This window comes from Phaseolus vulgaris, chromosome 6 (genome assembly GCF_051622355.1).
Source record: "Phaseolus vulgaris cultivar YP4 chromosome 6, ASM5162235v1, whole genome shotgun sequence".
Classification (NCBI taxonomy): domain Eukaryota; kingdom Viridiplantae; phylum Streptophyta; class Magnoliopsida; order Fabales; family Fabaceae; genus Phaseolus; species Phaseolus vulgaris.
The window spans coordinates 18,761,174-18,788,131 of NC_143503.1; the positions used below are offsets into that span (position 1 = coordinate 18,761,174).

General features: G+C 36.3%; 1 protein-coding gene and 1 pseudogene across 2 annotated transcripts in view; both read left to right on the forward strand.

Moving 5' to 3' along the window:
* The first annotated feature begins 3,172 nt into the window (after positions 1-3,172).
* Positions 3,173-10,740, forward strand: LOC150027246 (putative sucrose-phosphate synthase 3; annotated as a pseudogene). The gene is made up of 9 exons (XR_016521749.1): positions 3,173-3,287; positions 3,395-3,478; positions 6,852-7,086; positions 7,648-7,992; positions 8,307-8,441; positions 8,523-8,654; positions 9,011-9,073; positions 9,247-9,724; positions 10,331-10,740. The product of XR_016521749.1 is annotated as a putative sucrose-phosphate synthase 3 (transcript).
* Positions 10,741-24,636: 13,896 nt separating this feature from the next.
* The window catches only part of LOC137831122 (callose synthase 7), a 35,109-nt gene continuing 32,787 nt past the window's right edge, over positions 24,637-26,958 (forward strand). The window contains exon 1 of the mRNA XM_068638664.2: positions 24,637-25,509. Coding sequence (XP_068494765.1) covers positions 25,299-25,509 — 211 coding nt within the window. The 5' untranslated portion in view covers positions 24,637-25,298. The remainder of the gene's footprint in view (positions 25,510-26,958) is intronic.

The following is a 26,958-nucleotide window of genomic DNA, read 5'->3' on the forward strand; positions in this document are numbered from 1 at the left end:
ATGTCAAAGCAAGCACACCAATCTCAAAGACAACCACCACAAAACCAATGAAACAATAAAGACAAACAAGAAAAGGTATAAGCAAAGAAAGGTAATGGCAAAAGGAATACTATATGTAAGACAAACTCAAAGATTAAAGAATGAAAGACAAGCAAGAAAATAAAGAACTCAATGAGAAAAGAAGGCACACCAAAAGAGTCCTAGAGAAAAGTACTAGAGTAGATTTAAAAAACAAAAACACAATTACAAGAAAACAATGTTGTATGCAAACTGTGCTATGTTTACAGATTTAACTGGAACGATTGAAAGCGAACTGGAATGTGAAAAATTAACCACACAAACTTCAATGTCTCAACTCAATAATGGAACTGGAACGAACTAAAAACAGTGAGCCAATTGAGAGAAATAAAATTTTCAAAATTGCTGCCCAATTACCGTCTTTTTTTCGGCAGTAATGTACACTTTTCGTATTTTATTTATCATTTTTTGTGTACTTGGAATTTTTTTGTACTTCTTTTTGCTATGCTTTTGTAACACTTTGAAGAATGTAAATCCAAATTTTCACAATTTTCCAGTGAGCCAGTTAATTGCAGTAAATTGAAAACAGTAGCACGTTTGTAAGAAAACAGAGGAACCTATTTAGGAATGAAAAACAGTATGATGAACTAGCAAAGACATAATGGAAATTGTGTAAAGGAACTTGTATAGAACTAGAATACAAGCATGAACTCAAATCTAAAAATGAAAATGCACAAAGGATCAAGCAATAAACTCAAAACAGAAAGTAAACCAAAGCAAGAAACAATCAAAGCAATAAAAGTACTACAAGAAGTAATGACAATTATGGAATAACATGACTAAGACAAAACTTGACATGATTACAAAATTAAAAGACATATCACAAGATGTATCAACAAGTGAAAGGAAGCTTAAGGTCAGCTCTAGGAAGGTGAATGCCATTCCAAAAGAGCAGCCATACTCATATGAACAATGAGTGCCATAAACCTTTTCACAAACACTTGGTGTAACAAAAGAAAAACAGCAAGAAAACTCAATTAAGCCTAAAACAGAAACTTAAATTGCAAGAAATTAAAAGAGCTCTTGAAATAAAGTGCACACAACTCAACAATTAAACAAGAATGAACCTAAGACTCATGATACCACATGATGTGATTCCAATAGCCACATAGAGAAAGGTTCTTGACCTTCTTAGGAATCAACTTGAGTTGGACAATAGTTAGGCACTTTTTCTTAGAATTGGATCATTGTTCTAAGTCAAGAACTTTCCAAAAACTAGCACCAATTCCAAACTCATATGGAAGTTCCAATTATAGTCAAATTGAACCGAACAAAATGGAACAAAAGATAAGCAAACTGAATTAGAAGTGCTGGAAATTAAAATGCACCGAACCAAAACAGAAAAGAATAAGAATAGCTGCTGGAAAATGAAAAATAACCAAACCAAAACTCAAGAACACAAGCTAAACATGAACAATTGAAAGAGTAGGAAGAAAGGAGAAGAGAAAAGCTTACGGAGATGGAAGAGAAGGTGAGTGATCACGCCACTAGAAGGATGGTTGCTCCTAGATGAGTGTGCTGCCGCCACTTGAGGACACCATGGATCCTTCAAGATAAGACTAGAGAAGAAGGCTCAAAAGCTCTCCAATGCTCACTCAAAAATTGAGTATAGTTTCTTTACTCTCATTTCAATTCTGAAAAATACAAGGGTTGCACCTTAGTTTATAGCCTAAGGTGCTGAAATGTAAGCTACACAAATTCAAAAAAACTCCCTCCTAAAAGCTTCTAGAATTGGCGCCTAAAACAATGCATGAGGAAGGTGTGATCCCTTCTCTCACTTTGGCACCTCCTTATTTACTCCTACACCTATCTACTAACACACCCCCCCAAAACTCCTAACTAAAGACTAAAAGATGCTTTAACAATAGAGGTTTTTAATGTTTCCCTCTAAGCACCTTCAACAATATTCTTTATTATTTAATACTTGGCCTTGCCCTTCATGAGATGAACATGGGCTTTTTGGGCTTTGGCCTTCTTGGGCTTGGGCTTTGGCTTTGGGCCTCATCTTTTGCAAAGAATAATAAGAAGAACTTTAAATGTGAGGGCGAATGATCTTGTCCTTCATTATTAAAAGCCTTCTTTATTTGATTCGCATCACTATACGACATTAAACAAGTGCTTTTTGGGAGGCAACCCAGTTAAACTTTGATTCATTTAGTGTTGATTTCTTTATTTTCCTTTTATTTTTAAAGGGAGACTCACCTGGGAAAGTTATAGCTCGCCTAGGTGAGTTAAGTATTTAAAGAAGGGGATGCTCTCTGCAGCAATCTCGCTCAAGCAAGACAAATCTTGCTTAGGAGATTTCACTTATACACATGTCATGCAACTCGCCTGGGCGAGATACAGCTCGCCTGAGCGAGTTGAGCGTTTCAAAATTACGTTCTGAAGGGAAATCCAACCCCTATATGCCTCCAGATCAATTTGGAGCTTATGTTGCATGGCCTGGGACATGTATTATTTTTTCGAAGGGCAAATCCAGCAGATAAAGCAGGACCATCTACAACTGTAGATGAGTAGTTTAACACAGAGTCGGATAAGTTACTCAAAAGAGATAATTGAGCATAATATTTTTGTGTTTTTCTTGACTAATATTTTGATCTATTTAAAGGATTTTTTTGATTGCTTTGTGATTTGGATGATTTTTTGTAATGATGCTAGTATAACTTGTAAATCCCAATCATTACAAAAAATTTCAAGTAATTTTAGTAAAGATTTTAATCATATGTATGTGTTAAATGTAATTATATAATATAAGATATTATAGATATTGTTAGATATTTCATATTTAATGGGCTTAGTCCATATGTTTCTTTTCCTATATAAACATAACCCTATGTGTTCAATATACACAAAGAATTTATCCTATTTTTTCTTTTTCTTGAATATGGTATATAGAGCATAGGGTTAGGGTTCAATTTTAATTGGTGAACCTACTATTCACTGAAATTTTCTAGCCACCGCCCCACCGCCTCGTCGAAGCCATCGCTGCCCCGCTGGAGCCGCCGTTGCCAGAATTTCGCCGGAACCGCTGTCGAAGCCTTCATCCATGTTGTTGCCGCCAATTGATCGGTGACTAAATTTGTTCTTATCCTCTATGGCTTCTTCTGTTCCCTCTTCCGCTTTTGCTGCCACTATGGCTTCTTCCGCTGCCAATGATCATACTCTCCCTCACAAACCGGGCAAAAAGCATCACAAGTGTGACCATTGTGGCAAACTTGATCACAAAATTTACAGATGTTATGTTACATGGTTGTCCTCCTAAATCTGTTGCGGCTGCCCAAACTGCTCCTGTGCAACCTTTCATTTGATACCTCAGGCCAGCCTGCTATTTTCAAAGAATTTCTTAAATGGTATGAGGATCGTCAGAACCCTAGTTCAACTGCTTCTGTTGCACATTCAGGTACATATTTTGTTGGTCTCACTCACTCTACTTCCATTGGCCCTTGGGTTCTAGATTCAGGTGCCACATATACATTACTAGTAATCAATCTTTTTTCTCTTCCCTATCTACTACGGTATATTTACCTTCAGTTACCATGGCCAATGGATATAGGGTACCATCACATGGTATTGGTACTATTAATCTTTTTCCTTCTTTATCTATTGATAGTGTTCTTTATGTCCCTGGGTCTCCATTTAACTTATTATCCATTAGCCATCTCACTCGTTCCCTTGATTGTTTTATTTTTTTACCAAAGATTTTGTTTCTTTACAAGACCGAAGTTTGGGACGGATGATTGGCACCGAATGTGAGTCTCATAGACTTTATCAACTACAAATCTTTGCACATGTTGACGCGATTATGGATTCTCCATCTCTCATTCATGCTCGGTTGGGTCATCCTAGTCTTTCCAAGATGTAACAACTTGTTCCCAGTTTGTCTAATATATATACTTTATCGTGTGAGTCGTGTCAATTAAGGAAGCACATTCGTAATTATTTTCCTAGTAGTGTCCCACAACGTGTTTCATCTCCTTTTACCTTAGTTCACTCTGACATTTGGGGACCAAGTCATATTAAGTCTAATTTAGGATTTCAACATTGTGTTACCTTTATTGATGATTATTCAAGATGTACTTGGGTGTTTTTTATGAGAAACCGTTCTGAGTTGTTTTCTATATTTCCAATATTTTACAATGAAATTAAAAATCAATTTGGAATTTCCATTCGAATTTTGCGTTGTGATAATGAACGTGAGTATCTTTCTCATTCTTTCTCATTCTTAGTGCATGTTATCTCATTAATCGCATGCCATCTTCAGTGTTAGATGACAAAATTTCTCATTCTATTTTGTTTCCACATGACCCTCTCCACTTTTTACATCCCAAAATTTTAGGGTCAACATGCTTTGTTCATAATTTTAGTCCTGGTCTAGATAGATTATCTCCTAAATCACACAAATGTGTCTTTTTAGGGTTCACTAAATCACAAAAAGGATATTAATGTTTCTCACGTTCTCTAAACCGTTATTTTATTTCAGCAGATGTCACCTTCAGTGAATCTTCCCTTTACTTTAAGTCTTGTCCTTCTCCTTCTATGTCTTCATCTAATCAAGTTAATATTCCTCTTGTTGTGCCTATTGCACCTAAAGATTCACCACCGCCACCAACTCTTTAGGTGTATAGTCATCGTCAAACGTCTCATTGTCCATTAGACGACTCTCTTCTAGTGCCAACTCCTCATCCCCCTCTGGCTCCGATAGTTGAACCTCTAACAGTTGAACCTGATCTTCCTATTGCTATCTGTAAAGGTACGTTCTACCCGTAATCCTTCTCCACATTATACTGCTTTGAGTTACCATAGACTATCTCAAACCTTTTATACCTGTCTTTCGTCTATTTCTTTTGTATCCATTCCAAAATCTGTAGGTGATGTCTTAGCTCATCCTGGTTGGCGTCAGGCCATGCTTGATGAAATGAATGTGCTTCAGAATAATGGAACTTGGGAACTTGTTCCTTTAGCATCTAGGAAATTTGTTGTTGGTTGCAGGTGGATTTTTTCTATCAAAGTTGGTCCTGATGGTACTATTGATCGTCTCAAAGCTCGTCTTATGGCTAAGGGTTATACCCAAATTTTTGGTTTAGACTATGGTGATACCTTTTCTCCAGTGACAAATATGGCTTATGTTCGCTTATTCATAGCTACGGTTGTTCTTCAAAAATGGTCTCTTTATCAACTGGATGTCAAAAATGCATTTCTTAATGGGGATTTACAGGAAGAAATTTATATGGAGAAACCTCCTGGTTTTGTTGCTCAGGGGGAAGTCTTCTGGATTGGTATGTCGTCTTCGCAAATACTTATATGGCCTTAAGCAGTCTCCTAGGGCTTGGTTTGGAAAATTTAGCAATGTTGTTCAACAGTTTGGTATGACTCACAGTGAAGCAGATCATTCAGTTTTTTATTGTCACTCGAGTGCTCGGTGTATCTATCTTGTAGTATATGTTGATGACATTGTTCTTACAGGCAGTGATCACCATGGCATCTCACAAGTAAAACAACACCTTTGTCAACACTTTTAGACTAAAGATCTTGGCAAACTCAAATATTTCTCGGGGATTTAGGTAGCACAATCTAATACTGTAATTGTTATCTCTCAAAAAAAAATATGCATTAGATATTTTGGAGGAAATTGGGTTGATGAATTCGAAATTTGTTGATACTCTCATGGATCCCAATGTCAAACTTCTACCCAATCAGGGGGAGTCTCTTTCAGATCCTGAGAAATACAAAAGATTCGTTGGAAAATTGAACTATCTCACTGTTATTCGTCCTGATATTTCCTTTGCATTCAGTGTGGTGAGTCAATTTCTTAATTCTCCGTGTGAAGATCATTGGAATGCAGTCATTCGTATACTGAAGTACATTAAAGGCTCTCCTGAAAAAGGTTTGTTATATGGTCATAATAACCATACTAAAGTCGTTTGTTATTCAGATGTTGATAGGGTAGGATCTCCATCTAATAGAAGATCAACTTCCGGTTATTGTTGGTGATAATTTGATCTCTTGAAGAGCAAGAAACAAAGTGTTGTGGCGAGATCTAGTGCAGAAGTAGAATATAGAGCTATGGCCTCGACTACTTGTAAGTTTATTTGGCTTCAATAGTTACTTAAAGAATTGCAATTTGGAGAGGTCACTCAAATGACACTTATATGTGATAATCAGGCTACTCTTCATATTAACTCAAATCCAGGTTTTCATGAAAGGACCAAACATATTGAAATTGATTGTCATTTCATTCGAGAAAAGATTATATCGGGAGATATCAAGATTGAGTTTGTTAATTCAAATAATCAATTAGCAAATATTTTTACTAAACCCTTACGAGAACCTAGGATTGATTACATTTGTAACAAGTTGGGTACATATGATCTATATGGACCAACTTGAGGGGGTGTTAGATATAATTAGATATTATGAGATATTATAGATATTGTTAGATATTTCATATTTATGTAATGGGCTTAGTCCATATATTTTTTTTCCTATATAAACATAACCCTATGTATTCAATATACACAAATAATTTATCCTATTCTTTCTTTTTCTTTAATAGTATGTGTACACTGCATTAAAGTGACATTCCCTATTGGTTTGGAAATTCAATCCAATTTATTTATCTAAGTTGTGCTATTAGCAAGGATTATTGTGTTTTGTTTTCCAGTTCAAGATAGTGAAGGGAGTTTTCTAACTAGATAGTGAGAACTGTTTGCTTTAAGTGTTCAATTCACTATGCTTGTCCTTCACCTAACAAAGTTGGGGGAACTATCATGTAGTTGGAATGGGAGGAAGCCATGAGGGTGGCAAACCGAAGATTGAGAGAGAACAAGGTCGCAGAGAAGCAACAGAGGACATGTCTAAAGACTTGTCAGAAGGAGAAAAAGGTAAAGATGGTATTGGAGAGATGGTGCAAAGTGAGACCCCAAAGAAAAATTTCCTAAGTCAGATTTCCAACTTGGAAGTATGGTCGGATGACAAAAAGGAAAAGAGACTCTATGTTGTCCTCTTAAGGTCCGATAGTTGTTTTGAATTGACATTTGTGCTAACAAATAGACAATTTCTCAGGTTGTGTCAGTGCGTCAATGAATACTTACTCATTGATTGATCTAGTGGAAGACAGATTCATATTTATTCCATTATCAGTCATCAGGAAAATTGTTTAGCTTTGATTCAGATGCTTTCTACTGCTTTATTCCGATGATAAGAATTAAGCCAATGGGTCATTTCTGAAGTCTCACCGGCTATCATAAAACAATCATAATTACCCTTTTTCTGCACTTAAAAGTTTTGTCCTGGTTCTGCATAATGGAAAATGTTGGTGGGGACTGTCTGAGGATCAATCTCATTGATAAATACAAAAGGGGTAGGGGGAGGATTGGAATTCCATTTCCAAGCATTTACTATCAAGAATTTAGAAGGAAAGCACTTGCTTTCTATGAATTTTAAGCATTTGTTTTCAAGATAGTCTCATTTTTCTAAACACTATTGTTGAGAAATGTTTCAGGAAATAAACTCTAGAAACAGGTGTAAATGTAATGATGATTGCTATAACCTTGTTCTTTTATTCCGCAGCTTGCATGGAATCGTTCGAGGAGAAAACATGGAGCTTGGTCGAGATTCTGATACTGGTGGACAAGTACTTCACATTCTTACACACCTAAATCACAAGCTTGAACAACTTCTTAAGCATTACGCCAATCGAAAGAGGGTATCAATTCAGCATATAAGATGATGAGGAGGATTGAGGCAGAAGAGCTTTCTCTGGAAGCAGCAGAACTTGTCATCACTAGTACAAAACAAGAAATTGATGAGCAGAGGGGACTTTATGATGGATTTGATGTCAAGCTTGAGAAAGTATTGCGAGCTCGTGCTAGGCGTGGCGTCAACTGTCATGGTCGATACATGCCCAGGATGGCGGTAATTTGCTAACTAATATAACCTTAGGTGTTGTTTGGACAAACTTCTTCATAAGAACTTCTAGAAAATAAAACTAAGAAGAAGAAATTAAATTAGTTTTTCTTTATATTAATGCATATGCTAATGAACCATTACTAAATTTGCATAAAATTGTGTCATAATTAATCTTACTCAGAAATTTTGAAGAAATCTCTTCACCGGATGGATATGTCGGCTTTGTTGTATTTTTGTAAGCTGATTGCATCACCTAAGTAGACTACTCTTTCTAATAACTTGGTGAATTGCTATTTACTAATGGTTCAAACTTTCTGCAGGTTATCCCTCCTGGAATGGACTTCAGCAATGTCATGAACCAAGAAGATGGCCCTGAAGCTGATGGAGAGATTTTTCAGCTTACTGCTAGTGTCGAAGGATCTTCACCAAAAGCAGTGCCATCAATTTGGGCAGAAGTGAGTAACTGATAATCCGGATCTGTCTTCATAATATTACTCATTTACTGTTATTGGCTTTCTACTTACAGTTTAGTGCAGCTGATGCGTTTCTTTAGGAATCCTCACAAGCCAGTGATCTTGGCCTTATCAAGGCCAGATCCTAAGAAGAACTTAACCACTCTGTTAAAAGCCTTTGGAGAAAGCCGTCCCTTAAGAGAACTTGCTAACCTTGTAAGTTGACTTAATTCATCTGTCCTCTCAGAGGAACTATTGCTAAGAACTCAGAAGACTAATGTGTTTACAAAACAAATTCTCATAATGGGAAATAGGGATGACATAGATGAGATGTCTTCTGGGAGTATAATGAAGTTTAGTAGATTTTTACTATTTATAAACAATAACTTGAATTTTAACAATTATGAACAGCTAATGATTTATATTTTCTATCTGGGTGTTTTCATCAATCCTGCTTTAGTGGAACCTTTTGGTCTTACTTTAATTAAGGTAGGATTTAACTAACTAGCTACTTTGGTCTTTTTATATTACAGTGATCCTTTTTATCTCTAAACATGCTCAAACTCATGCAGGCAGCAGCACATGGGCTTCCAATGGTGGCCACTAAAAATGGGGGACCAGTGGACATTCAGAGGGTAAAATGAATTTTATCTTAGTTACATGGTCCATGCATGAACCATCATCCTACATTTTTCAATGTGGTGAACTAGTTTCTCAGATAAATTGGAAAACATAAAATTCACATTCAAATTACACGCTCCAAACCTTGCAGTGCAGCCACTTATTATGTCTCATTTTGATGTGTTAGGCCCTGAACAATGGTTTACTTGTGGACCCTCATGATCAGCAAGAAATTACTGATGCATTGATCAAGTTATTGTCAGATAAAAACCTGTGGCATGAGTGCAGGAAAAATGGTTGGAAGAACATACACCTTTTCTCGTGGCCAGAACACTGCCGAACTTATCTGACAAGGGTGGCTGCCTGCAGGATGAGGCATCCACAATGGCAAACTAACACTCCTGGGAATGATATAAATGCTGAAGAGTCTTTCAATGACTCACTTAAGGATGTGCAGGACGTGTCCCTTAGGCTCTCTATTGACGCTGACTCTTTATCTTTTATTGATTGAAATGATCTTTGTATTGTCTTTCTCAGGGAAAGAGGGTTGATGACTTGAGACAGAAGCTTCGGATGCGAGGACTACGTTGTCATCCTATGTACTGCAGGGGTTCATCTAGTGTGCAGGTTATTCCACTCCTTGCATCAAGGGCACAGGCACTCAGGTAATAATTCATAATAAGCAGGAAAATCAATTCTGTAATACTCATCACTCAACACTTTCAGATTGAAGGGTCTGATACTAGCATATATGCTGAGAGAGTTTGTAGAAATCTATTTTAATACTTTGGAGTGAGGTACTGTGAGAAAACTCTGAAATTGCATATTAACATTAAGACATGCTCAATTACCATATTAATGTTAACACATGCTCAATTACCTCAACTAATAACTGAGGACAAACAAAACTAACAAAAATTAAAGTTTTTGTTTAAGACTGCTTTTCTTTTTATTGTACTAACAAATGAAATATGTAAATATTTGTTATATTGAACAAACTATTTACCCTATAATGAAATGCTTACAGAAAAACTACATCATACAACATTCAAGCAGATTTTGTGTGAGAAGTCAATTTGGACAGCATGTAATGCATTCATGTTAGTGCTTAATTTAATGTTTATCCTATTCCTCAAGTTTCCCATCTTTCAAGTGAGAAACTTGGCTAGTGAAGTGTTGGTGTGCTTGATTTACTCAGATTGCTATTTTTTATACAATTGATAAAACAAGATGCTTAATATTCCGCAGTTGAGTGTTTGCTATTTTCTTAGGTATCTCTTTGTCCATTGGGGACTGAATGTTGCAAACATGTTTGTCTTTCTTGGAGAAACTGGTGACAGATTATGAGGAGTTGATTTCTGGAACTCACAAGACCATAATCATGAAGGGTGTTGTGTCTAATGGCTCAGAAGCAATACTTAGAGGTCCAGGAAGCTACCTAAGAGAGGACGTTGTACCAAATGAGAGTCCTCTTGTGGCATGCATTAGTGAAACAACTGAGGACAAGATTGCCAATACTTTGAATGAACTATCAAAATCTGGGATGATGTGAAGTGTTAAACTTCTTTTTCAAATAGTATTAATCAGATTACCTTTACAGAGCACAAATTGAGAAATGTGATGTAATTGTGTGCTACTGTGAAGCATAGAATCTGGCAAAAGTTATATATGGCTTATTTTGTCACAATGCTTTTTGATGTTAGGACTTGTATAGAAATTTCTCTTTAGGGTACATGTGCAGTTGCAGCCGATGAGTAATCATGAAACCTTGTTTCTCTCTTTTCATTAAACCAATGGGAATTTAGCAAGGTTTAGTGTAACTGAAGAAATTCTGCTGAATATGAGAAGCATATGAACCTTTAAGAGAAACCCAGTAACTAATTTGAAATCAGAAATAAACAATATGATTAACAAATATAAATTTTACATATTAATATCATTAAATTTTATAAGATCGAATTAACAAAAATATGCAAGAATGAAAAAACATATTTCAAATGAAAGATACAAATATTGAGAATGAAAACGGCAGCTTTTAACTTTACATGCATGCATTTCTATATAAATTTTATTTTTTGTATGATTTGCTATAAAGTATTATTAACTCTTTCATTTCCACAATAGTATTTTTGGTCTTGATTTTGATTTTATTTTTATTTTATTTTAATTTTCATATCTTTTATTCTTTTAATATTTACCTTTAATTTTATCTTTTAAAACCAAAATGATCAAGTAATCTAAATTTCATCTAAAGTATCATATCATATCAATTAATAATATCATAATATATTAAAATAAAACATCATATATTTATATGAACTATACTTAGAAAATGTAAAATATTTACCTAAACTAAAAATAAAAATAATATATATAGAGATTAAAAATAAAAATGAATTACTTGCAAGAAATAAGTATGAAAAAAAACTATTGTAAGACTTGAATTTTATTTTAGAAAAACTTTAAGAGGCTAATTGGATGAAGAAATAAAAAAAAAAAAAAAAAGAGCTCAAAAGCTTGTAATAAGTTTATAATAAATGTGATCGGTGTAATAGAATAAATATTAATAAATGCTTAAAAGTAATTTATAAAATATATTTTTCTAAAATAATCTGATATAAAAATAATTTTAATAGTATAAATTAGATTTAATATAAAGTTTAAATTAAAATTAAAATTAAAATTAAAATTAAAATTAAATTGTTATAAAATATTAAAAAATAAATAAATTATATTTTAAATAACAATATGCACAAGAAATTATTATAAAATAAGAAGTTAACATTATTTTATTTTATTTTATTTTTTATTCTAATATTTTTATTTCAATTTATAAATTGTAATATACTTTTATATTATAAACGTTGGTACTCTTATATTTAATATACAGTATTATAATATATCAATAAAATATTAATAATATAGTTGTTTTAAAAGTTATCTTATGGAAATGATAATAAAAATAATATATTTCTAAACATAATTTATAACGTATTTAACCTAATGGATTATGTCATAAATATTTTATTATTAATCATGTTGAATACGTAAATTAATTATATTTTTTTTCAAATAGTCGTTATATAATGTAAAATGTTTTTTTGACAAATATTATTGTCAAAATAAATTATTTTACAAAGTATAAAGTTTAAATTAGCTAATTTTATTTTACTTAATATTTTAATATTTCATTTTAATTATTTATTTTATTATACTTTTATAGTATAAAATGTTGATACTTTGTATTTAATATATAATATTATAATGTACTAATAAAATATTAATAATATAGATGTTTACGTCAATATAATTAATAATTAATAATTAGTAGTTAAAACTTTAATAATTAATTAGATATTAATTTAGAAATTATTTTTTAATAATAAAAATTAATTTAGATATTAATAATTTTTTAGTCTTCAATTATTTATTTGTGGATTTGATTGGATTTATGGAAGGCTGATACTCCCTTCACCATATTATTTTGAAAATGCATTCTACAAAATTTAAAAATGTAACAATTGCCCTTCATCGTTTTATTTGACATGATGACATGAAGAAGCTTTAACATTGAGGTTTGTATGTGTTGGTGGTTTCAGTAATAGTGGAGGTTGTTGAACAAGATGCTTTGATGTCTCCAAATTCAAGAGGAAAGCTTGAAGACCTTGTTGTTGGGTGTGTATGTGTTGTCTAGTTGTTTGAAACTTGTTAATTCACTCCTTAAGTTGATCCAAGTTCATTTGAATCTTTAACCTTTTGAAAATATGTGTTTTCTAAAAAGCTGTCAAAATTTCAACAGGTTGTTTTTCAAAACAACAGGTTGTTTTACCTTAGCAGTTTTTTAAAAGGTTTTGAAAAACTTGGTTGACTTTACTGTCAAACCAAAACAATCGATTGTTTCGACAAAACAACCGATTGTTTTCCTGAAAACCTTAATTGGATTCTGTTAAGCGGTTTTAATATGTTTTAAATGATCCTAACTAACTTGGCTCCTTTATTAAATGTTTTTGACCACTTGATGGGTCTATATAAAGGTGGTTTTACGCTCCTAATCTTGGAGTAATAAAAAGAGTTTATCAAAACAGTTTTTCCAAGATTTGAAAGAGCTTTGGATCATTCTTAAGTGTGTGGAATAGGATTGGGTTGTAATTCTGAACTTTAAGCTTTGTAATACCCAGGTGTATTTTATTCCCTTCTTCCTTGATTACTGTATTTCTGTAGTTGTGTTGTCAAGGAATGTTGTGTGTTCTTGAGGTGTTCAAGATCAACATTCTTGGTGTAGTTTGCCAAAGGTAGTGTGTTTCTTGAGGGGTTCAAGGTCACTACTTTGGTGTGTGATGTGTGTAATCTGGTTTTGATTGCATAGTGGATTACCAGTGGTTTCTGGGGATTGGATGTAGCTCTTGGTGTAAGAGTGAACCAGTATAAATCTGTTTGTGTGATTCTCTCTTTCCCTGATCTCTCTTATATTTGTTTTAAGTTGTTTTTATTAACTGCTGATAAAAACAACCGATTGTTTCGCCAAAACAACCGATTATTTTTCTGATATCATCTTAAAATAGTTTTGGGTATTTGTTTCCTTGATTCTTTTCTCTGTAATTCAGCATTGATATTCATTATACCTTCAAAGTTTGCGAAAATCCCTCTTAAACAATTCACCCCCCTCTCGTTTAAGGCCATGTATTCTAACAGAGGCGACATTCATTTGTGATGGAGGTCGTCTTCGTGTTTATAAGTTTGGGTGTGGTATTTGAGATAAGTAGGTGTGCTCAAATAGGTGGGGAAGATGATATGGCAAACAATAGAATTCGAGATATCGTGTCCAGAAATATGTTATGGACGAAAATATACAAAAAGCATACAAGTTAAACTTTTTATGAGTTCTCAATAAAGAAATGTGGATTGAATAAAAAATGTTTTGTAAATACATTGCTTTCGGATGCCTTCATGCAGAACACATACCTTATGTTATGGAATGACTACTGAATATGCTCATCCAAAACACTTATTTGATGTTATGGTATCACTTCCTGATATGCTCGTCGGAAACATATTGTTTATGTTATGAATCACTTCCTTCATCTAGAACAAGTATGTGTTAATATTCGGTAAGAAAGACCAAAACTCAGTAAAGGTCATAGTTTGTATGTTGCGATGAGTCATCGGATTCTGATAGTCCATTTTGTTTCTTCTACGTTACGTTCTTTAAAAAGTTCTTACTTCGTCTTTCCTTGTCCATTTTCGAAAAAGAGTTATTAGTCGAGTTGAATGTAGCATCTGCCCAACTACATCTGAATAGTTGGGCATTCATCCGAGGTTTTATAATTTTGTGTTCTTGTCGACTGTGGAGGTTTTCCTATATTTTTTCGAAGCCAAACACCCAGGTCGCCAACTGTGAGTTTCTCTAAACGGTGCTCCTGAGAGAGGTTTGCTTAATCTTTTCCTGTCATCCTACAAAATTTTCAAAGGCCGATTTATCAAAGTCTGAGCCTCGGCAGAAGATCCATCTCTACTGGATGACTTTCCTCTATTCTGGTCACCCAATCCGCGATTCTAGAGTGCCCGACGCTTGGAGAACCTTTCCCCAAGAGAATAAGGAATTTGTGAATTTTTGGGGAATCTTAAAGTCGTCTTTGATACTCCAACACTGTTGACTAAAGAATATCTCATCAGTGCTCTCAAAGTCTATATTGGTACATCTCCTTTCTCACCCTTAAAGGGAAAACTTAATCCATGACCTCTAAGTATTTGTTTGTTTTTGCATATAACATGCTTTCCAATATTAGCAAGTTTGAGCTGACAGCGCTCACCAGGAATATGAGGGCAGCTACGAGCTTGCACAAGGATTTTTTGCCGCAAAATAGAAAAGCTTTAGCTGGTGTTGCTCAAGTCCAATCTGACCAAGACGAGCAAACCACCTCGAACCTCGTCTTTAAAAGGAAAAGATTGGAAACCCCTCCTATCGAACATACTCACTTGGATGGTCGAGCCCCCAATCAGGAGGTCATCACCATCCAAGAGTGTGAAGCCGAAAGCTCGCAGAAGAAAAGCTTATGGGACCCCGATTTTGACATCCCAACTCATGGTGAGTTCTTTTTTCCAGGCGAGGATAAGGCTAGACTAATGGCTCATGACGAAGACCACCTCCGCCATGATGTCGAGAAATTCCTCGACCAAGCCTTTGCTCTGACCTGCCTAGTCAATAACAAGGTAAAAGACCAAAAGAGCCGAGGATCAAAGAGTTAAGGAGAACATGGAACTTCATCAAGAGGTGGAACGCCTTCGAGCCGAGGTTAACTGTTTGGGTGTGGCTTTGACCGACAAGACCCAAGAGGGATTGGTCTTGGCCGACAAGAAGAGAAAACTTTCAAAGGAGATTGAAGTCTTGAAGAGAGAATTAACTCACAAAGAAAAAGATTTTTTCAAGGCCACCAACTCCTTCAAAGAAAATGTTGCACAATCCTACCTCGTTGGGTTCGAAGCTGCTTTGGAGCAGGCAACTGTCGTCCACCCTGCCATAGACTTCTCAGAACTAGACCTGGACAAGACCGTGGTTGAGGGAAAGCTGGTGGGGGGTACTTAATTTGAACTTTTATGGATTGTATTAACTATTTTGCTTTTAACTGCTGAACTTATTTATGTTTGGACCCTTTTTAACATTTATAAAGCACTTCAGAACTTTAGATAATCCTAAGATGATATTTATTTTGGAATCAACGCGCTTACCTATAGCACTATGAATGTATGTACAAATGCTTTGCCAATTGAGCTAACTTACCTTTTACACCCTAAACATAACATGATTAACTAACCCGATATGACGAAAAGCATAAACGATATCAATTCTTAACGAAAAAGGATAAGCTTTCAAAACCAACATCTTTCGGGTTGACCAAGTTGTTCTCGTAAGCTCAAACTGTCCATCGTTTTCTTGGACATTTTTTACAAAACTCGTTTCCTCACAGGGCGCCTGTTCAGACAACTACGTTTATTCTAAGCTAGGTCGTCTTACCTTGTGTTGTTTGGATAACCACACTTGTTTAAACTAATTCATCTCACAAGGTGTCCAGACTCGGGTGACTTCATTCGGCTCGAGTCAGATCGTCTTACCATGTGCAAAATCAGATAATTCATTTGTTCAAACTAATTCACTGCACAGGGTGCCTATATTTAGGTGACCATGCTTACACCAATTTAGGTTGTCTTACCATGCACCATCGCATACCTCACCTATTTAAATCAATTCATCTCACAGGGCGCCTATACTCGAGTAACCGTGCTTACACCGAGTTAGGTCGTTTTACCATGTGCCATTTTAGACGACGTCACCGATTCGAATCAATTCATCTCACATGGCGCCTATACTTGAGTAACCGTGCTTACCCCGAGTTAGGTCGTCTTACCATGTGTAAAATCGGATAATTCATCTGTTCAAATTAATTTACTGCACAGGGCGCCTATACTTGGGTCCGAGTTAGGTCGTCTTACCATGTGCCATCTCAAACCTCACCTATTTAAATTAGTTCAAGTTAACTTATTTCACACATCTCTCTGAATAACAAATTTACTATTGGTGACCTCATTAAAAAAACCCTTTGAGGGAAAAAAAGTGTCACCTCAAACAGAAACATAGTGTTCAAAGGATAGATATGAAAACCTAAGCATCTTAACTGAAATAAAACTTAAGATTTGCCACATTCCGTGTCGTGGGATGACTCTTCCAGGGTTTCCAACTTATACGCGTCGTTTCCTATTACCTCGACTACGCAGAATGGGCCAGTCCATTCCGGAGACAACTTGTTCTCAATCTGATAAGGGCGGGCCTTCCTTATCACCAAGTCGGCAACCTTGAACTGTCGAGGTTTCATCTTGGTCTTGTGCCTTAGTTCCACCCTTCTCTTTAAGGATTCCGAGTTTATACGGGTGTGATCACGTGCCTCTTCCAGCAAATCTAAATTCATTCTTCTTCCCTTGTTGGATTCTTCAACGACGAAACTTTGGAATCTAGGAGAATTTTCTTGCACTTCCACTAGTATCATGGCATCTGATCCACATACTAAACAGAATGGTGTTTACTTCATTGTTGATTGTGGGGTGGGGTGATACGACCACAAAATTCTTGGAATATCTTCTGACCAATTTCCTTCCGCCTTTTCTAGTCTCCTCTTTAGTCCTCTCAATAGGACCGTGTTGGCCGACTCGAGCTGCCCATTCGTTTGTGGGTGTTCTAATGAAGCGAGGATTTGCTTTATCCCGAGCTCCGTGCACAACTTTTCCAACTGTTGACTGGCAAATTGAGTTCCATTGTCGGATACTAAGTGCCTCGGAATCCCAAAGCGGCACACAATGTTCTTCCATACGAAATGTTGGACTTTGTGAGCAGTTATTTATGCAACCGGCTCAGCTTCGATCCACTTAGTAAAATATTCTATGGCGACGATAAGATATTTCATATGGCGTATGGCCAAAGGGTAAGGGCCCAAAATGTCTATCCCCACGTGTGGAAAGGCCATGGGTTGTAAATCATTCACAACTCCTCAGCTATTGCATGGTACCCATCAGCGTGCTTCTGACATTGTTCACATCACTAGATGTATTTTCCGCAATCTTCCTTCATTGTCGGCCAATAGTACCCCTGCTCGAATGATTTTCAATGAGAGAGCTCATCCACCAATGTGGCTGCCACAAACGCCCTCGTGAAGCTAGAACATTATCCGAGTGCATTGGTCTCTACTTACACAGATGAAGAGTGGGTGAGTATAACCGTAAAAAAATAGGTTCCCGTCTATCAGGGTATACCGGCCCGCGTTCCTCTTGACAATCTTGGCCTCTACGAGCTCGAAGGGAAGTAATCAATTGGCAAGATACCGCTTATAAGGTTTTAACCAAGTATCTATGGTGTTTATCTGTAAGACCTCAAAAGGTTCATCTTCGGGTAGCTCATGAATGGTTATTATTGGAACTTTCAAGGTTTCTTGGATCATCAATCGATGCTTTCTCCCTTTTTATGGCTGATCTATAAGACCTCCAAGTGGTCAACATCAGACAACCCTTCTACGGTTGTCCTGGGCGATTTCAAGGTCTTCTGGATTACTGACCTTTGTCGGCCTCCTTTCCCCGAGCTAGCCAACTTAGACAATAGGTCTACTCGAGATTTTTGTTCTCTAGGGACATGAACAAGATCGTGCAGAAAAAGTCGCTCTTAAGATCTTCACATACTTGAGGTACGAGGCCAATTGCGGGTCTTTGGCTCGATACTCGCCTGTGACTTGCCCGATTATGAGCAGTGAGTTATTTCTCACCAACAAGCGTTGAGCTCCCAATTCCTTTGCCAGCAACATTCCTGCTATCAAGGCCTCATACTCAACTTAGTTGTTGCTCGCCTTGAATACAAACTTAAGGGCTTGTTCGATTAGAAGCCCGTTTGGTCCTTCTAGAATGGATCAGGCTGGGATTCCTTGGATCAAAGCTCTACCATGAAGTCTACGTATACCTGGCCTTTAATTGGTCCTCGCGGTTCATACTGTATCGAACTCAGACAACTCAACCGCCCAACGAACCATCCGACCTACAATGTCAGGCTTTTGCAGAACCTTACAGATGGGTAGGTCGGTCATTACAATCATAGTGAAGCTTTGAAAGTAATGACGAAGTCGTCGAGCGTTGAACACCACAACTAGAGCAACTTTTTTGATGGCTTGATATTGAATCTCTGGTCCTTGTAGCACCTTGCTTACGAAATAGACTGACTTCTAGATCTTCTCCTGCTCTTGCAAAATGATCGAGTTGATAGCCCGATCTATTCCCAGAGTCAGTTTACCGAGAACAGAGGGACTAGCCAATTATTCCTTTAACTGGCGAAAACTTTTTTGCATTCATCAGTTCATGCAAAATGGTTGTTTTTCTTAAGACATTGGAAATAAGAATACTCTTTCTTTCCACTGGCTGATAAGAAACAAGACAGGGCGGCCATGCGTCCAATTAGTTGTTGCAGTTCCTTCACATTAGTCGGACTTCTCATTTCTATAATTGTTGCACATTTATCGAGGTTCGCCTCTATACCTCTTTTGGTTAGCAGGAAACCAAGAAATTTCCCTACTTCTACTATGAACACGCATTTCTCAGGATTAAGCTTTTGATTGCACCCTTCTATAGTGGCGAATAGTTCCTCTAGGTCGGTAGCATGTTGGTCTTCCCTTTTCGACATGACAACCATGTCATATACATATGCTTGGATGTTGCGTCCGAGCATTGGTGAAAGGATCTGGTCCATGAGTCTTTGATAGGTCGCCCTGACGTTTTTCAGGCCAAAAGGCATGACCTTATAGTAATAATTGGCAACCTTATCCATAAAAGTCGTCTTACTCTCGTCCTTCGGGTGCATACAAATCTGATTGTACCCTTAAAATGCATCTAGAAAACTCAACAAACGAGACATTGTCTACCAAGGAGTCTATGCTCGGCAAAGGGTAAAAATCCTTGGGAGAAGCCTTATTTAAATCGATGAAATCACACATATCCTCCACTTCCCATTTTCCTTTTTTACCATTACGACATTTGCCAACCACTCAGGGTATTGGATTTCCCTTTTGTGGCCAACAACCAGGAGTTTCTGAGTTTCCTCTCGGATGGCGGGACACTTTTCTTCATTGAATTTTCTTCGTCTTTGAACCACAGGTTTAACCTTTTCATCCATCATTAGTTGATGACTAAAAAATCTGGATCTATTCCAGGCATATCCGCGGACGATCACGCAAAATCGCTAATATTTTCTGAGATGACATCGACTATCTTATCCTCTAGTTCTTTACAAAGTGAGGCCCCGAGCTTGAATTTTCTTCCTTTTAGCTCTCTCTCGAACTTCTTCAGCGGGTCTAGGTCGCCTCTCGTCACTGATGTCAGCCTTAGCTATCCATCTTGGCTCTCCTGGTTGGACAGTAACCGTGTAGGTACCCCTGCAATTTTTCAAACTACTCTCGTAACACTTTCGTGCCATCCTCTAGTTAGCTTTTTATCGTGATTATCCTTCCTTCAGACGAGGGAAACTTCATCTTCATGTGAGTGGTTGAGGCCACTGCACCCAACCTATTCAAGGAAGGTTGCCCCAAAAGCAGGTTGTATGCGAAAGATGCATTAACGACAATGTACTTAACAATAATCATTCTGACTGCACCTTCATCAGAGAAGGTTGTCCTTAACTTGACATATCCTCGTACTTGTACCTGGTCGATTGTGAAACTGACCAAGCAACCATCATAAGGCCTTAACTAGTTAAGGGATATTTGCAAATTTGTAAATGTTCTCCAAAACATCACGTCGATCGAGCCTCCCTGATCAATCAGGACTTTGTGCACCTTTCGTCCTACCGTGATAACATATATTACTACTGGATCATCCTCATAGGGAAACACATCTTCCAGGTCGGCACTTGTTAAACAAAGGAAGGGCTATGTGGGATGATCAAACTTCCTCATATTTAGGGACATCACTGTTCGGGCATATCGTTTGCGTTTAGAGTCTGTGTTTCCACCTCCAAAGAATCCTCCTGCAATGGTGTTTAAGTCCCCATGCATCGGAGTTTCATGTGTTTGTGTCAGGGATATAGCTTCCCCTTTTGATTCCTCCTGGCCGACCTTGATATATTCCTCCAAGAAACCCTTTTTTACTAAATTAGCTAGTTGATAACTTAGGGCGATCCATCCTTCAATGTCGTGCCCATAGGCCCTGTGAAAGTCGCACCAGGTATCTCTTCGCGATCCCAATAATTGATCGGTCTTTTGTGGGAACTTTAATCTATTCGCTACCCTGCCATGCCTATGAGTTATTTGCAAGGTACTCGGAATCTGGGCCTAATCGTTGTCTCCTCCCTGGCTTTTGTCTTAGGCTCGTTCTTCTTGGCAACATACAGGACATACCTCAGATTTGTTCCCTTCTCGGTGGATGCTTCATTGCTCCTGGAAGAATGATCTCGGGTGTTTTCCTTGTGCATTGGTTGTTTCGACCGTGAGCTGGCATTTTTCCTGAGCACGACCTCTTCAGCCTCGATATGGGCTGCAACTCGTTCACCCACATCAGATAACGTCTCCGCCAGATTTCTGATTAATAAATCACTGAACAAGCTTGTTGTCATCACTTGTACGAAAGCAGCAACCACCATCTCTTCATCCTGAGTTGAAGTCTTACTGAGACTGCACATAATCTATTCAAGTATTATTTAGGTGACTCCCCTTCCCTCTGTTTGACATTGAAAAGATCATACAATTGTGGGGGTTGACCTTATTAGCCGAGAAATGCTCCTTAAACATTCTAGAGAACTGAGGGAAAGAGGTGATGTGACTATTCAAGATTCCACTAAACCATTGCAGAGTTGTTCTTGTGAATGTACCCATGAACATCTTACATCGGATTGCATCCGGCCCCCCAGAGATGATCATTTGAGCCTTGAACGCCTTTAGATGACTCTCAGGGTCTTTTACACCAGAGAAAAAAATGATCTTAGGTTTCATATAATGGGACAACATAGGCTCTTCCATGATTTGCTAAGAGAATGGCTTGGGGTCATCTCTTGAAGAAAAATCTAAGGACCGCTCTCGGGTAGGACGTCGACCATGATGGTGCATGCTCATCCGCAGTTCCCCGTTGGTTCTGCCTAGCTCCTCGTTGGCCTACGCATGTTCTTCCTTAGTTCTTCGGGAGGCTTCAATCTCTGCCATAAGGCGTGCCTGGTTCAACCACATTTCCTCACAAAGGCGCTCATGGTCAGCTTGAGCTTCAGCTCGTAGCCGTTCCTGTTCAGCCATAACTTCTTCTCGAATTCACACCTGCTCACGTCGATATTCCTCATTTGCCTCTTGGAGCTCTCATGGTCTCCATAATCTGTTGCAAGGCTAGGGCTTCGCCTCCATCGAATCCTTGTGTTCCTTGTCTAGTACTTCTTATCACGTAAAATTACTCATTTGTAAAGCGGGTGAGGTCAAATTTTATCAGGCCCCACGGTGGGTGCCAAATGTTCTCACCTGTTGACCTTGGTTGGACTTGGAAGTGGGCTCGGGGTTTAAGCGGTTTTGCTTGGGTATTGAACCGAGATGAAAACGCTTTGTAGGGGGTTCCACCTGTTGATCACACTCCGACGATCAAGTCAGTGAGAGCATTCAAACTATGAAATTTGTATCAATGTAGTGTTCTAAAAAAAAGCTTACCTTTACTCAGGGTTTAAAACCCTTTTATAGACATTCCTTCAACAATTTCAACAACAAGAATATAATCTCAACAACAAGTATATTCTGTTAATGTGTAACTTTATTTTTCGGTACAATGCAACATTATTCCTAACAACTTTTATTTACATCGAGTATATATATACACATGCTTAACTACTTCAGTTATTCACCATGTGGTTTTGCTTTTAATTATCTTTTTAATACGGACTGCCAATTATCTGGGTCAACCTCATAACATGCCATTGGGTCCATATTCGCCCCAGGCTGAGCTAGGTATTTCTCACATGGGTCTGTCTAACTGAGCTACTACACTTAAGTGCTTGGGTTGAGGACCCGAGCACGTTCGGCCAATACATTACCAAACCGGACAACACTATTTGCAACTATTCTAGCACAAGAAATTCATAAGGAAAAGAGCATCAAACTCACATTTCTTCTCCAACAAGTGAACCTCCAAAGAACCACCGCCTACAAACCTCGCCACCGTAGACCCATCGTCGCCCACAGTCACTATCACTACACACTCTCCTCACACACGAAACCTGGCACAAAAAGCTGTCAACCCCAACTTCTATTTTAAATTCATTAAGGTAAATTTTGTAAAATTATTTTTTTAGGTAGGTTCAAAATGATATCGTGTAGGGAGAATTTGCCTTTATGGAAATGCTAAGGAAAGTTTAAGCGCACTTCAATCCAACTAAGAAAAATTAATACTTACATCAATATCTATATATAAAGGGGATTTCCCATTATAACCCATTTTTGGTGTACGCAGTTTTTTTTCCTATTCTATCCTTATTTAATATATCTCATTTTATTAGTACAATGGAGTATTTTGTCATTTCATATAAATTACTTAAAAAATAAAATTATTTTTAAATTTATATTAATGTACAGTTTTTATATGCTGACTCCCCACTCTTTCCTTAATTCTTTATTTTAAGGCAACAATAGGAAGAGAGAGCATACTCTTACACGTTTCTACACCAAATCTCACATATTAGATAAAATAACCTCCATTTCCAATCACCCTCTTCACTCCATTTCAAGCAACTATATTCTTTGGTAAAACCATTATTCTTTTGTATCTACCATTAAGTCAATCCTAACCTTAACGTGAACATCATCACACTCTTTGATCCCAAAGCTACCAATGGAAGAAGAGAAAAAACTTGAAGAAGAAGAGAGACTCAAACCGAAGAAGAAGAAAAGAGGTTGTTTAATCAATTTATCATTTTTCTTTTACATGTTTTGTTTTTCAATTACGACTCATCTAAAATTATTTTTGTATGTATGTAAAGTTATTTTTGTATGTATATTAAATTTCTATGATCATAAAAGTTGAATAAAAAAGAAAAATGTGGATACACAGACGCAATAACGCCTGTGTTTCTGCTAGTTTATATAATGAATATAGAAGTAGAAACGTACATACACAAACAAAAATAAATAAATATATTTTGAAGATTTTTTAAGTATCATTCAATTTAGTATTTTATTTGAAGCATAAAATAATATGTTTGATGTATTGGATGTATGAAAATTAGTTTTAGTATAGTACATATAAGATGTGACGTTCCTTTCATTTTTTTTATTAGACACTCCATTGAACAATATCATTAGAAGAATATATAAACAGTCTCAATATGTATTTTCTTATTTTAATTTAGAACTTAAAATATATTATTTTTTTATAAGCTATATCTAAATTGGATTTTGGAAAGACTTCTTGAACATATTAAGAATATCACTACCCAAAATGAAATCTTATGATTTTCCAGATTTAGAATTTGTTTAAGGAATTTAAGCAAAGAAGGATGTAATAAATTAAATACAATATTTATTCTTATATTAACCTAAGCGTCTACTTATATATAACAATGCATAAGTTACACAGGGCATCTACTATTTTATGCATTTTCTGCGGGAAGGATCTACTGATCTATTTGCTTAGGCCTTATATTTTTTGCATTATGCCTCTTAGTGACTCAACTCAAAACTTTAATTAAAAGTTCTGAGTTTTATTTTATTAATAACAGATCTCATTATTTTTTTTTTATTTTACATTAGAAGTTTCATTTCATTTTTTCAAACTTAAGAAAATATATTAGTTTCTAACATTAAATTTGAAAATTTTAAACATATTTTCAAAATTATTTTAATCTCTAAACAATAAAACCAAAAGACTAATATTATATTATTTTAATTTGATTTATTTTTTCAAATTTATAAGATTAATTAGGAGATTAAATATTGAACCAAAGTTATTATTAATCTTTTTTTTTTTTCATTTTAAAAGTACAAAAATAAGACAATCCAATCAAAGCATATAAATCTTGGGGAAACTTAGTACAAACAAAGATGCTGTGATAATTCTAGGATTGGTGAGGAACAGAGAGCACATACACAGAGTGACACTGTAGACTTTCCTCTCTCAAACCACTTTTCTTTTTGTTAGATGTTTTCCGTAACAAACACAATGATTGATAGCAACTACAAACTCCAAGGTCCTTCTTAGCTTAGCTTCCTTGGCATGTAAGGATTAACAATTCGTCAAATCACAGTTTCAAAGACTCTCACTTTTCTCACAAAAGAACAAACCAAACAAAAAATAATGAAATTGCAATCTGATGTGTGAAGTGTGAGCTTTCCTTTCTGGTTTGTTCCTTTTTTTATTTATCACCAAAAGAAAAAGCACTCAGCAAAAAAGGAGTAGCAGCTGCATCACCCTCTGTTCCCTTCTTTTTCTTTATTTTGATAATTATTTATTTATTGTTTCCCTCCTTTTCCCTTGCTCCCAGAGCAATCCCAAAACCTCTCTCTCAATCAAAGTATCAATCTTTTTGGTTCCTTCTTGTACCCCAGTACAAAAGATGGCAACTTTACCTTCCCTCACTCTTCACTCAAACCCAAATACCTGTGGTGCTTTCTGGGTGGTGAAGGAGAAAAAAAAGAAGGAAATTGTGGAAGACATCTTGAACCTTGTTGCATTTGCTGTAGTGGTGTTGGTGGCAGGACCATGGCCAGCACCAGTGGGACAAAGACTCCTTTTGAGATTGGTAGGCAGCCATCAAAGAAGATCATGAGGGCTCCTACGAGAAATGTGGACTTGGGAAATGAAGAGGGTGTGGTGGACAGTGAGATTGTGCCTTCTTCACTTGCTGTGCTTGTGCCTATTCTCAGAGCAGCCCTTGAGATTGAGGAGGAGAATCCCAGAGTTGCCTATCTTTGTGAGTATTTTTTCATTGGGTTGTTTTGATGATTTATTTTTTAATTTTTGCTTGATGTGTGCAAATAGTGAGGTGTTGTGTTGTTAGTAGGTGTATAATGACGGGGAATGTTCACCAGGATGGTTGGATTTTGTGTATGGAAGTAGAAGTATATAAGGCTGTGTGGATTTCCTTTGGATGTTTTGGGCAATATGTCTTTTTCTTTTCTTCATTTCTTAGAATGAAAGAATAATTTTTATTATGGAAGAGAACAGTGCAAAAGTTAAGGCTGGGGTATTCTAATTAAGAGTTGCAAATTGCCAAAATTAACAAATAAAATACTTAATATAAGATTTGTATCTCATGTTATTGCATGATTATACCGTTTATTGGAGGGGGTGTTAAAAAAGTTGTGTAAAAAATATATGATTTGATCTTAGTAATTACGGAAATATGTACGGCTTATAATTAGGGATATTCTCCATTATTAGTCATTATTAGGTTTCCCTATATTATGGTTTGAGTGATTATAAATAAAGGGTTTACATGTGTAGTTAAACTCTTTTTGAGGGGAGAGAAAAAAAGAGAATAGAAAATTTACCAGCTCACACTGAGAGGCCACATCCAGCACTCATCTCACACATTAAATGATCATCATAAGGAAACAAGAAAATAAGTGGCAGATTGCGTCCATGTTAAACCACATCACTGGCTTTCCAACAGAGCTTTAGTGCTTATCTTGTTGAGTACTGCTATCCAAATGAAATACAAAATTTGGTATGAGCTTTGGATTGGACTTTGAAATAGTGTTATGTTAAAAGAAGAGCTTGATAAACAAGCCTAAATGAAAATAATATGATCATGTATAAGGGAAGTAAACACCCTTCCAAGTATAGAAGTGGCTGGTAACTGAGATATTACCACTGCACTGAATATAAAAAAGTAAGAGTCCCTTGAAATGTTTTCCAAAATTTAAAACTTTCCTGTCCCTCTACTTCTCAATTCCTCTCTCAACTCTATATATCATAAATGTTAGGCAAAGTGGTAGAGAGTCCACATGTTTTCATAATGAAAGGATGTGTAGCCTGAATTCATTGTTCCTGACTGACCCCATAAGAATGTAGTAGTAACTGGTGATGGGATTTTATGAAGTCACAGGAGACGGGGAAATGAATCCTCTTAGGGAAAAGGAAATGAACAATTAAAATGGCCTAATAATCACTCAATGAAAATCATTTAGTGGACAAAAGAAAGTAAGCTGTTGGCACTTCAAATATTCATGAAATTGAGGTACAACAGTATTGAATTTAAATTCAGCAATAGTTATCAAGTTAAAATAGTGTTCATTTTCATTAATTGATTGATTGAAACCCTTACAGCGGATGCTTATATCTTTAGCATTGCATTTCACCACCAATGTTGTCCTTATGACTGCAGACCTAGTTAACACATACTAATATTTCTCCCTTT